A 14218-nucleotide genomic window follows, 5' to 3' on the forward strand; every position below is an offset into this window, starting at 1 on the left:
GGCAGTCACTGGAGATGTGATGTGTTTCGTCATAGATTTTAAATGGTTTCATGCATGAAACGTATGAATTGTTAAAAAAAAAAAGGAATGCAGCGCAGTCTACCAGGATCTACGCCTATGATTATATAAAAACATAAAAAGTAGTAACATATTGCAAATAGCGCCCTCAATTTGTTAGAAACATACATAAATGATCACATCAAATAACCGTTCTTTCTGCACACACTGTATTGCTCGGGGAATTTCCCTATTGCGAAATATCATTAACGTGAATTCAGAGTGTGAGTAATTAAACGTGAATGTGCATGTACTGTATGCATGGTGGCCATTCTCGTGAACTTGTTGTTTGTGTCTTACTTGTAGGGTAAGAATTCATTCATTTCTTTGTCTGGATTTTATGTTGTAGCGTATATCCCGGGTATATCTCGGGCTATATGCCCGGCTATGTTGTAATTAAATCCGTTGCATTTCCTACTATAGGGCCTATTTGAACGATGCGGCTGTAATGAAATTGTCTTGAAATCAACTCTTATCCTTAATTGCTAGTATTTTATCTATATTGATATATTCACAAATGGACTAACATGTGAATATACATTGTATGTATTTGTAGTCGGGCTGCATATTGTTAAAATGTTTTCACATTGTTAAAATGTTTTCATCACTGATCGTGCCGTATGGCGTATCGACACTTCGAAAGGACATTAGCTACATCATACATGTATAACAATTTAAAAGCTAAATTGAGGATCAGTGACAAAAATAGACAGTGTCTAGTACTCCGAAACATTCTCTAATTCAGTAACAATCCCGTAGTGTTATTTTTAGATTCCACAGTTTTCGTGTTGATAATAGGCTATTGCAATAGAGTGCACGTATGCACTAAATCGATCATTTCAAATAATTATTGAGTTTTAGGTTGGTTTTGGTCACGTGGTTGCCTATTATCCTGCATAAGCTCCAGAGTGACGTCATTATCGATATCTTTGTCTATACCCTTTGTTATGGAACCAAAAAATAAATGAAGTTTTTAAATTTCGCAGTGCAATATTCACTAGCAGAGAAGTCGAATAAGTCAATCTACATTTCCAGTTTTGGAAATAGCTTAGGCTTATTTCAGTGTGAAAAAATATAGACCATCGAAATATTTCCACCGATAAAACAAAATAATACCCTGAGAATAGACACATGAGTGATATATTCGTCGTAGAAGTGACGTAATTAATCGGAATAATTACCATAGCAATGGATGAATATAATTTTGAATATATCGCCCTGAACTACAACATTCAAGCGGTTACCTATGTATTAAACCACGGATGTCAAAGAACAGGGATAAAGACATGGATCGTAATTCTATAGAATTATGCATATTATGCTGATCACTCACACAAGACTTAGTTAGAGTGCAACCTGCTTGTAGTGCCGGGCGATCTATTCAAAACTTGTATTCATCTATTGCTATGGTAGTTAATCCGATTATTATTTTACTTCTACGGCGAATACACTATTAATTGTACTTACTCTTCTCTATTTATATGCATATCGCATGCATAGGATCGATATAATAGAAAGCTATATGAATTTATAATTATACGGTGATATGAAAGTATGCCACCTACAACAGACTTCTCTGAAGAGCATACCGTCCGCGGTGATAGATATCGATAATAATTATGCTTAGCACAATAGGCCATTATATACTTTGGTTATATACTCTGTGTCCTCCCAGCTCAATAGTGTTATGATTACAGACCAGTTCATCTGCACTTTTTAATCCCTTGATTTTTGGTTTCTGAACAAAAGAGAAACCATAACTTGAAAATGAGGGAATGTGAGATGCGACTTTACATAATTTTATTAGGGATGCACTATTCGATATCAAAGGGGGGGCTGGGTAATATTTTGAAAGTTGCCTCGTCATTTGATTAGATTTGAATTTATTCAGCATATCATCATACAGTCAATAAATATACTGCGCCAATAAAGTATCCTTACACTCGGAACAATAATCACAATTTCCAAACTGAACAATATTGGGGTAAATTTTTTTTAATAGAGGCACTGTCTAATCCTGCACATTATGACACCACATTGAATCCAATGTGACTTCAAGAAGTAAAGTTACAAGCATTTGATTAGACGAAGGTCCAGTTTTAAAAGTGACAAACTGGCCTATTCAAAACTCCACAGACCACAAATCTGGTTTGAGAGTGGTGAATGGCTAATTTATTCGTTTGGCTTTAATTTAAAACAAAAGGAACAAAAGAAAACTGAAACAAAAGAACTAACAAATAAAATGACAGTAATGAAAAGTAGAGAGAAGTAAAAACTGGAAAAAACTGCTTTAAATAACGCTTCATTGAAGAAACTGTGTTGTCTCTTTGTTGCGCTTGTTGGAATCTTTTTGCGCCTTGTATAGGCCAGTTTGTCACTTTTAAAACTGGACATTGTCTATTCAATTGCTTGTAACTTTACTTCTTGAGGTCACATTGGATTCAATGTGGTGTCATAATGTGCAGAATTAGAATCTTTTTAATTTTTGGAACCTGAAAGTTAAAATTGCTACCCCTAGTGTTATAACGATCAAGATTAGATAATTTGCTTGGGTAAACATGAAAATTATTAAAATTATGGTTCAAACGGAGTTGCTCAGCCCTTGTCCTGATATTTGAAATGCCTACATTCTGAAAGTCAGCTTTGTTAATCTGATCGAATGATATTTAGAAATGGCGCAATACCAGGAAAAAAATAGAATAGTCAAACAGGCATAAAACAAGAGCTGAGAACACCATTTTCTTCACTTTTTGATTAAAAAAAATTGCTTGTCTGTAGACGAAACTTGTTTCACAAGTTAAGTTGTTTCACAATTTTGGTTACAATTTCCTCACCATCAAGAAATTGATTAAGTTCTAGACCAAGATAAACAACAGTATGCTTAGACTTAATTATTTGACCATTGCTAAGGATAATTGAAAAATTAGAAACATTATTGACCTTGCACTTAGATCCAAGGAGAATCAGTTCAGTTTCATCCTGTGTTTAGAGAGAGATTATTTTCTAAAATCCATTTATTGCAGCCAAATTATCACGAAGAGCATGACTGACTCTCTCCGAATCTTTGTCGGAACATATCAAAGCACTATCATCAACATACTGCTACATAATGCAATTATTAGAAGTGGACATGTCATTAACATAATAGAGGAATAAAAGAGGACCTAATATACTACCTTGGAGAATTCCGCATTTTATGGCAAGAGGATCAGACTCAACCCCATCAATTTGAACAATTTGTTTACGATCAAAAACATAATACTCAAACCAGGCTGTGGACTTTTAAAAAACCCATGGCAGTTTGTGAAACAGGATTTTATGGTCAACACTGTCAAATGCCTTCTGGATATCTAATAAAACCATTTCAGTATGTTATCTTGAAGATGAATGAGGCAAGTGTCAGTTGAGTATGATCCTCTGAAGCCAGATTGGAATTCATAAAGGAGTTTATTTTCAACCAGGAATTTGTTCAATTGAAAAAAGACTTCTAAAATTTTGGAAACAACTGGGAGAATGCTAACAGGTCTATAGTTTCCTGCATCCAGCCTGCTCTTCTTTTTGTTGAGAGGGATGATTGATATGATCTGCAATGTCCCTTTTGTCAAATATAGCTTCGATTATTTTTGAATCACAATGAATTGTGCAGTTGCAAGTCATCAAGCAAGCTTTCACTGATGGCAAAATGCTCATCGAAATGCTCTTCAAAAATGCTCATCTGAGCAATAAAATAATACTGCTCTACCTCAGACCCCCAAAAAATTGCTCCACCTCGAACCAGACGAAAAAAACACCCAAAAAACAAAACAACAAAACAAAACAAAAAACAAAACAAAAGAAAACAAAAAGAAAACAAAACCAGATTTGATTGTCGAGAGTCAATTTTGTGTGTGTGCACATTTAGCATGTTATTTAGTAAAGGAAAGTTAATCTCAGATCTGATTGTTTGTAAGAAATAGAAAAAAATGTCAAAATTGCCCGCCAAAAACTCAGGGTTCCTAACACACTCACTCCGCATACCCTATGGCGGTGGTCCTTGTTGACAACGACGTGACAGTGACCATGAATGCAAACTTCTGCAGCATTTAAACCAGTTCACAAACCGGACTTCAAAATAAATCGGTTGCTCAATGAACTGAGTCCCGGTTCCGGAGCTATTATAGTGCCCCCATGCCTACTAGATAGGGCCTTTTGACGTCATACACATTCTACGCCAATGGATCATATCCCTGAATGGATTATAAGCCAGGTTTCTTAACCTCTGTTCCTAAAATGTTATGACTTTTAAAGTTTATTCTACATTTTTGTATAGGAACATCAGGGAGAAGCCGTTTGGCCGGTACTAATAGCCTACATACTTTTCTACTAATATTTTGGATAACAAACGAAGATTATGTTTTTGGTAAGTATTGTCTACTTTATTCTTGTAGTCGGCATTGCTACTCAATGCTTCCTCTTTTAGGTGCACAATAGTAATAAATTTCCCTATACTTTGTGTACAAAATGGCCTCTATTCAAATGGCTCTACCTACCTTATGAAGCGACTCAATTTTTCAAAGTGATGTTTTCCTGACAGACAAACAAACAAGCAAGTAAACGCTAAATTGAATATATTGGTGACCATTGAATTTTCGAGCAACTGGACCACCAATACAAGACACTTGGTTTATTCCCACTTGGTCCAATCCCATTTGGTTCAGTCCCACTTTGTCCAATCCCTTTTGGTCCAATGCCACTTGGTCCAGTTCCCACTTGGTCCAATGCCACTAGGGCCATGTCCCACTGACTTGTGACAGGTTGTGGACACGTAAATTAGTATATTTCTCATTCATTTGGATGAGACAGTTTCATAGAAATGAGAAAATTTTCAATTCTCATAATTTTGTCCAATTCTCATCGCTTTGGAAGAATTCTCATTTTAAATTTCCACTTTGAGGCTCCACACCTACACAACATCTAAAAATGTATCCGTGTGCATGGGAATCGACCTCTGGAGACCAGTACATTTTACATGTGAAACCATCGCGGTTTTTTGTGGCTGAAAGTCAAAACGCATTTAGTTCATTGTGTCTTTTCTCTTATTTAGAGAGTTACCAATGCATGTTGTGCTTCGAACAATAACTGCTTGTATAAAGATCTTCATTGTTAAATTATTGGTGCAAAATGTTCCATATCGATATGTAAGGGAGATATCAACTTTTACTGGTACCTAATTCATGGAATTACCCATATGATATACCAAAACCTAAACATTTTACATTTCCGACATCGTTCTCATTAACTCACGTTGCATCACATTTTTTTAATTCTCTTTTATACTTCTAGGAACTTTTGGCTGGTGGATATGCACTTGCAGTCGGGATTACAACACTTTATCTGTTCTTGAAAAAGGATCGACCACCAGGTGGGTATATGGCAACAAATTAGGAAATTATTATTAGTAGTGTTATTATTATTATTATTATTATTATTATTATTATTATTATTATTATTATTATTATTATTAATAGTGCAAATTGCGTTCGATTTTGTTTAGTGGTTACAAAGAAACGGGTGATAATTAAATTGTTCCACTTGGAAAAACACTTAAACTAAAGAATAGTTTGCCATATCTCAGGTGTTTCGTTACCTGTGTAACAGGGCAAAAAGTCAAAGCCAATTGAATCATGATTAAAGAGTTTAACTTCAACACTACACTATTTTTCGCTCACCTGCACGTTTTCACTAGTTCGACTAGCGTCTTCAGTAGATGGTGATGTTGTGATGATATCTTGTCTACAATCGGGATATCTCTCACTGATGACGTCATATGATTGACAGGATGACGTCATAGGATGTTACGATGTAGCGCCGCCCCCCTGGGCATCAGCAAGTTATCCCAGATGGGGTCTATTTCTAGACCTTTGTCACGATTCAGTCTTGGTTTCTGAGTCCTTATGTGTATTGCTTCCAGAACTCTACGGGAATATTCCTTTTGCTCCCGTTCAAGAACTTTTACATTTTCCCAGTCAATCTGGTGTCCTTTCGATCTTACGACGTGCTCCCTGACAGCTGATTTGGAACTGCCAGCGGTGGATTTATGTTCACTGATCCTTTTCTCGAGCTTCCTGGCCGATTCGCCTATATAACTAGCATCACAATCAGCGCAAGTGATCTCGTACACAATTCCAGACTGTTTAATGGGTTTTGTCTTGTCTTTAGGGGCTACTAAAGCACTCCTAAGCGTATTTTGAGATTTTGAAGCTGGTAGATACTCCTGCGGTCCTAAACGCTCGGCGTAGCTTCTCAGAAAGGCCTTCTATGTAAGGCAAGGTGACAAAACCTTTATTGGCCGTCTCCGAATCCGGGTTCTGAGAAGCACTGTCTTTCTCTTTGGGCTGGCCGCGGAAAAAAGTTCAGTCTTTGTAGCCACAGTTTTTAAGAGCGTTTTTCACATGTGCGATCTCCTCCTCTTTATCTGCCGGGTCTGTGACAACCGTTTCTGCGCGATGGAGTAGCGTTCTTACCACACTGAGTTTGTGTTCAAGTGGGTGGTGAGAGGAGAAGTTCAGGTACTACTCTGTGTGTGTCGGTTTTCGGTACACTTTGACTTTCAGAGTTCCGTCCTGTTGACGACAGACCAGAGTGTCTAGGAAGGGAAGTTTGCCGTCTTCTTCTTCCTCACGCGTAAACTTGATGTTGGGATCAATGTTATTAATATGATCGGTGAAATCTTCGATATGAGCAGTTTTTATGACCACGAAGGTGTCATCCACATATCGTTTCCAAACACGCGGTGGTGGGTGGCTGAAGTTAATGCCTGACTCTCAAAGTATTCCATGTACGCGTCTGCAGAAAGAGGACTACACGAACTGCCCATCGCACATCCATATCGTTGAAGGTAGAAGGTCTCCCGGAACACACAATAAGAAGTGTCTAGACAAAAGCTCAAACAATCCAGCTCACTTGCTCAGGCTCAAGGATCAGTGAGAGATATCCCGATTGTAGACAAGATATCATCACAGCATCACCATCTGCTGAAGACGCTAGTCGAACTAGTGAAAACGTTCCAGGTGAGCGAAAAATAGTGTAGTGTTGAAGTTAAACTCTTTAATCATTTTATCTACCACTACGTATGAATCCACTCGTACAATTGAATCATGTTAACCTTGACCTATTTTGTGATGTTACTCAGGTAACAAAACACCTGAGATATGACAAACTATCTTTGTTAAAAATGTTGTTCTAAGCGGAACAATTTGAGACCACTTTAATCAAAATGGGAGCATTTTTGATATTTTTACCTTCATGGACAATGGTGGAGACCAAAATTTGCATTTGACCTTTATGCCTCTAACTCAACAACTGTACATTGTAGATTGGTCAAACTATACTTTTTCTGAATCCTAATAATGAGAAGAATACATTGGTATGGGTTTTACCCAAAATCGAGCAATTTTGAAATTTGAGTCCTGCATAATCGGCCATTTTTGTTTTATGCAAATTAGCATTTTGGCACTATTTCCTTTTTTCTCCTTTTGATATATTGTTGTGGACGTCTTTTAGAGATACTACATGTTACAACCTTGTCCCTTATGGATATCTATGTATTTTGCATTTATTTAAATTTGCCTATATTAGTTTTATTTTGCAATTGAGGTTGATCAACAGGAAAGGAAGTGGTGAAACATTTGAATTAGAGACCTTTAGATAACATAATCCGGCAGCATATCATTTGGATTGGAATTATTTCAAATTAACCAAACTTGTATTGTTAGCATCAAGATAGTACCTCATTTCGAGCTAGAGGTGAAAGTACGTGCAAAGGTCGTATTTTGGCGAAATTGAGATTTTTGCAGCTTTGAAATGTTGAAGCTTTCTTCTAAGCACCTACAAAGTTTATTTTAAAGAAATAAGCGGAAATATGAAATAATCTACATTTTCCGAGGCTCGTCTGATGAACAAAATTACAAAACAGATAACTTTGAACGCGTTTTTCTCGGTTTCGCGTTTTGATTCATGACAACCTATGATAAGCCATAACTTCGCTTCTGATTGTGATGTGAAGTTCATTGACATGTCATTTTAATCTTTGAAACATGCTCTTTGCAAATATGTAAAAAGTAAAAATGACCAGAGGGGGACTTTACGGCTCATTCGTGGTGTATGGTCACATAGTGAGCTTTAGTGAGACTTGGTTCGGTTAGGGTTAATTAAAGAAGCGTTGGAAGAAGAATTATTTTCAGCCATACATTCTGGGAAGGTTTTACGGTGTTCAAGAATTGAAACATCCCAGGCAGGCTGCCAAATAAAAACAAACATGTTCTGAGTTGTCTTTTCTACTTTTTTATGCACTTCGCTGCTTAAAGGGGCATTTCGTGATCCACAGCCTCATCCCCCACTTTTCGCAAAAAAAGTTGAGATTTTTATATCACTGGAAACCTCTGGCTACATAATGTTTATGTACAAAATATTTCTTGCAGATTAATTCGTTTTGCAAAGATATCGTGAAATTTGAATTTCGTTCTGGTGCACCAGAACGAAATTACAACGCATTGTCTATGGAGCAGTGTAATACACATAATCATGCATAGCTCGCAAACGCAAAATCGGAATCAACTGAAATTTTGGGAATATGCTTTTTTCGTGGATATGTACTGAAAAATGCCATAAAAAGAGGATGCTAGGATCACGAAATACTCCTTTAATGGTATCTTTTTAGCCGATTTTTGTGAACGTTTGCCCCATGGAAAGTTGCCTTGCCCCACTTTCCCCTTCTGAATAAATCCTGGCTACTAGTGTCCGACGCTGGTATTACATCCAAATTAATTAAATCTTGGGTAATGTAGTGTATTGTATCTAGGCTCTCGTTGAATGAGACTATGTGACCTGCTACTACGAAATGAGCGTAAAGTCGCAAGTTGGTAGTTTCGAGACGCTCTGGCTACTGCGTTGGTGTTCTTTGTTTCACATGCACCTGTTCAAGACAGTAGTATATGTCTGCATGTCCTTTGTGACTGGGGAGGGGGGGGGGACAATGGGCCATTCACGACTGGCTTGTACAGGTACGCGGTAAACAAAGAACATCAACTCCGTTGATGTTAATGTGATATAAAAAGCACTAACATAATGCAATGTTAAAATTATGATATAGTTTCCCATAATGAATTGTTGAAACTATGCTATATGGTGAGTGGCTGTGTATTAAGTGGAATGCCTTCCCACTGGCTGTACCCTGTAGTGGAATGCCTTCACATAATGCAATGTTGAAATTATGCCATAGCTTCCCATTATGCATTGTCGAAACTATGCTATAGTCATGGTAAGTGGCTGTACCCTATAATGGAATACTTTCCCAAAATGTTTGCCATACTGTCGAATGTACATACATGCTACAGGTACTTTAAAATTCTATAGTTCTCTGGGAAAACATAAAAATATAGGCATACTCATAACATTTGTCAATTTCGTTTCCAGCATATGTGTCTAACTGGTATGATAGTGGTGCAGATCTTTGTAATGATGTCAGAAGAGGGAAAATCATACTCAAGATTGGAGACAGATTGGAGGTTAAAGGTTTTGCAAAGGGGAGCAATCACCGCCCTCATTACTACCATTGGGCAGTGGTAAAAGAGGTTGGTTCTAACCCTAAGATGATCCATTTTACGGTCCGTATTGGCGGTGCTGCATCTGGACTAGCGAGCTTTATTGTTATGGTATTTTTCTCTCTTTTACTTCGGTGCCTATCGTTCATCGGTGCGGGCTCGGGTGCAGCTAGTGCGGCAACTTCGGTTGTAAAAGGGAATGCGACAATTATAGTGGATAATATTACGGAATGCGACAGGAAGATCAGAGTAAACAACAAAAAAGACCAATCAAGAAATGTCACAGTGCTGTCCGAAAATGAGATAAGAAGAAGAATTGGATGTGTAGAAAGAGACCAAGCGTTGATAGGACAATATAATTTGTTTACTAACAACTGCGAGTCCTTTGCTAATTATATACGGTATGGTATAAAAGAGAGTGATCAAGTACCCAAAATAATCAAGAAAATCTTGCAACATGAAAGGCTATGTAAAGTTATTGTGGCTTTTGCAATTCTTTTTGGTTTGTGGGTCAGTCAAAAAGTTGCGCCTCAAGTCTTTTATAACGAAAAATATCTGTAAAAGTATGGTCTCATGAAATTTTCCATGAAAATACACTGCTAAAAAAAATCATATAAGTCGTGATGATCTAAAAACCAAAAGTGTATTGCCGAAAAGTTACAATCATCTCAATGGTTTATGGTAAAGGGTCGGATTTCAAAAGTTGCATTAGCCTCTCTATATACAAAAGGGTAAAGCCATTAAACAGGCTACACTGTAAAAGTCATAGAACACTTGACACTAGTGTTCTGTCTCTGTTTCCGAGATTAGTTATGAAAAGATATCTGCATATCCATACTAAAATTTGCCTTAAATAGTGTCTCTCTTACCTAGCACTATCACAAAAAGGAAACATTGTTACATTAATATTTGATTTTGAAAAATAAGACAACATTTTCAAAACTTATGTAACACCATTTGAACACTTGACACGTGTTCAAAATTTCCTTATGTCTTTCTTTGTTTCATTTGAACACTGGTGTTCTTGTAGGTTGAACACTGATGTTCTGAAATATTTAGAACACTTATTACACATGTGTCATGTATTCAGCTGTATCTTATGAGCACGTCTCAGGTGTTCACACCAGTGTTCTCTAAATAAGTTGAACACGTGTCATATGTTAAAAACCATTACTTTAATGAACGCGTTCCATGTGTTCTGGCCAATTTACAGTGTCAGTGAGAACTTTTATTAAACCGGTTAATTTCAATCTCATGCTATTGTGTTCATGGATTCATTCTTTACTCTCAGTCATATCAAATGCAGTTTATTTCAATGTGTCCTTCAATACTTACTGTGTCCTCCAATACTTACTGTGTCCTCCATCACTGCACTGTTAATCACAGCTGCTTTTATGTGGCGTCGCATGGCTGATGCTTCTAACGAGGTGTCTTATTATTTTCTTCTTGCTCAATGCTAATCCGCATTCTCAAAAGGATGGGGCACAGACCCTCTATAGGATTGTGTATGACTTGGTGGACTTGTTAGCCATCTTCTTCAGAGTGTCCCATAGGTTCTCTATTGGGTTCAAGGCTGGACTGCTTTTCATCGTTTAATAAAATTCCGACAAAACATAATGGTTTAAATTTGAATGAAAATGGCTCGCACAAAAGCGGCACAATAAAGCATGTAGGGACTTTTGCAACTTTTGAAATCCTACGTTTTACCAATCAAGTGAAATGCCTGTAACTTTTTTCATCAAGATCGTATCGCAACAAATGAGGCGACAAATACTACCAGTTGGACCACTTCCCGGGGACCATTGTCCTATTCAGACCGTTATGTTATTATCATTCCCGGTTTTTATATTACCTGGATAGTCATAATCATATTACTTTAGAAACATAATCTGATAGAATGATTGGTTCAAATAGCCCCCAATTTTTTGCCTACCCATTTGCATCAGGTATTAGCAGTGGGCACACCAGTAAATTGACTGCTTATTGAAATAGGCTACGTAAAAATACAGGTAAATCATAGTAGGTAAAACATAAGTAGGCCTACTGCTAACAAGTTTACAGGTTAGTAAATGCGTATCACATGTTGTCAACGAGGTTCAGGAATGTCCTCTCATTGTTAATTGTTGGTTATACATACCTAGACAAATTACAATTGTTATCCACCACTTGAACAGGATTTAGCCAAAGCAAACAAAGACAAGAACTATTTAAGGATTCTATAGAAATAGGTAGAAGCTTATTATAATCTTCAGCAATAGGATTATTGATTAGTTTAAACAGTGTTTGATGAGATACTTGTCGCACCGAATTGAGATACCTAAGAATACGACATTCACGCACATTTTACACTGTAACTCAGAATACAATTTGCCGAGTTTACGGCTCATTCGTAGTGTCCAGTCACATATAGATGTGTGATTTAATGATGCATAGTAGGCCCTACTCACATTAAGCGCAGCTCATGGGTAGCGCATTCACCTTATTGTAAAACTTAGCCCAAAAGTGTTAATGAAGATAGGAATGAATTGGGTTTTTTTAAACATAGCTTATATAAAACCAAAGAAAAAAAATGTGTAATTACAGAAGATGAAAAACATGTTAAAATTAAAACACGTTATTTGATTATAAACATCTAAAAAAAAGTAACTAACCCCCTTAAATAATGGTCATTATTTAAAAATGGGCGATTGTATTACAAATCTGTAAAATGCGTCGGAAGCAAAATATATTTCTGCACATTTTGACACCTCATTTGTAGCGATTGTCTAAATATTGTACATTTAAATCAATGTAACCCAAGATTTGAAAGTTGCAGTAAATTCTATTGATTTGTATTCAGTATAATGGAAGGAAATCTGTGTAATGATATCTGAGTGTTTTTGAATTGTTGTAAGTGCAACTTTCAAATCATGACCTCACAATTAAAATTAAAGTGTTTTATGGGCTATGGTATCAAATGAGGTGTCAAAATGCGCAGAAATAAATTCTGCTTCCAACGCATTTTACAGATTTGTATTACAATAGCAAATTTTTGAATAATGGCCATTATTTAAGGGGGTAAGTTACTTTTTTCTTTTTTTTAGATATTTAGTTACTAAGTTACCATGGTTACCATGTTAGTGTAAAAAAAAAGTCGTGTGAACCATTTTGGTATTTCTTTTTTTTTTACTCATATCTAAATATTTCAACTATTTAATTAAAAATGAATTGATTGTTTTCAATAACTGGTAAATATCTTAAGATATGCGCATTTACCTAATTTTCATAATTCACAAAAATGAAAATAGCACGAGTAGAAGTATGTGCACTTTGTTTTATAAATATAGATGTATTATAAACCATTGTATATTTTTATCTTAAGAATCGTAAGGTACAAAGTTCATGAAAGAATAAATTTAAAGTATAGACTTGTTACAAACTGTATTTGCATTACATTTTTTAATAATTTGCCATAAAATTTTCATATCGCGAATTTCAAAAAAAAAAAAATCAAAATTATTTGATTTGAGAAGTACATTCCTTGTATTCAGATTGCAGTTTGTTGTCTCGGATGTGCTTGCTGTTAGGTCCTCAAAGAATACTGTGCAAACGTGACTATCCGATTCCTAGTATAGGAAAACAGTACAGAAACGTTCAATGTAAAATATCTTGCTCGCTAGTAGGTTTACAAATTGGGAATCAAAAATGTGATGTAAAAGCCGGGAGGAGAATGGGGGTGGGGTGGGTGTGTGTGTGTGTGTGTGTGTGGTGGGGGGGGGTTGTGGAGGGTAAATTTTAACCGGGGGCTCATAATTATAGCACAGTAGGGCCTACATAAATAATTGAATACTGGACTAAACGCGAGCCGTTCGATGATGTTGCACGAGTAATGGAGTAAAGTATCAAACTAACGAACAGGGGTGGGGGGGGGGGGAAGAGTTCTGACGGGGGGGCATTTTCCCCTCATGTCCCCCTGTGGCGCCGCCACTGGGTTCATTATCGAACCCTAACGGTATTAATATTATTATATCATAGGCCAGGGAAGTGCAAAATTTGCTTGTGATATTTTAAGCGTTTAAAATTTCAAAATAATCCCATTCAATTACACGACCGACAAAGGAAATTTACTGAATTTAGAGAATTCGTGGCGCTCACCACCTCTTTGGGGCAATTGGGTATTAAAGTAGGCCCTCTTGATAATATCGTCAGCATCTTGCGGAAAGTAACGGGACTTAAAAAATAGAGGTGGCGCTCTTCAACATTTTAATGAAACAATTGGTGTTGCGAGAATCGAGGAAGGAAAGAAAAAGGAAAGAATGAAAGAAAAAAGGATGAAAAAAAACGAGAAAATTATATAAAATAAAGAAAATATAAAAAAGAAGTAAATACTAAACGACACCCATGCAGCCACCTGCTTAAGATGTCGGTAGTTTAGTAGTGTATACAATAATATTGTTTAACAACCTTTTAGTATAGGCCTATAGTTTGAAATTGTTAGTAACAAGCTCTCTTTTGTCGGATAGGCCCTTACTCCCGGCCCTTACTATCTTTCAGAATAATGTTGTGCTTTAGAATATCATATTACGCATACTTTAATAATT

The 14218-nt window shown here is 36.5% G+C and overlaps 1 protein-coding gene across 1 annotated transcript; it reads left to right on the forward strand.

The window, feature by feature from the left end:
- The first annotated feature begins 309 nt into the window (after positions 1-309).
- On the forward strand, positions 310-10970 carry LOC140146701 (uncharacterized). The gene is made up of 4 exons (XM_072168574.1): positions 310-364; positions 4367-4456; positions 5380-5458; positions 9511-10970. Exons 2-4 carry the CDS (start codon positions 4448-4450, stop codon positions 10197-10199), a joined length of 777 nt encoding a protein of 258 aa, XP_072024675.1. The 5' UTR covers positions 310-364; positions 4367-4447; the 3' UTR covers positions 10200-10970.
- The last annotated feature ends 3248 nt before the right edge of the window (positions 10971-14218 follow it).

The sequence above is a fragment of the Amphiura filiformis genome, chromosome 2 (assembly GCF_039555335.1).
Source record: "Amphiura filiformis chromosome 2, Afil_fr2py, whole genome shotgun sequence".
Taxonomy (NCBI): Eukaryota; Metazoa; Echinodermata; class Ophiuroidea; order Amphilepidida; family Amphiuridae; genus Amphiura; species Amphiura filiformis.

Bases quoted from the DNA above. Each gene is read 5' to 3' on its own strand.
- LOC140146701 (XM_072168574.1), top strand. The intron at 5,459-9,510 runs GTGGGTATATGG...TTTCGTTTCCAG, and splicing joins GAAAAAGGATCGACCACCAG to CATATGTGTCTAACTGGTAT.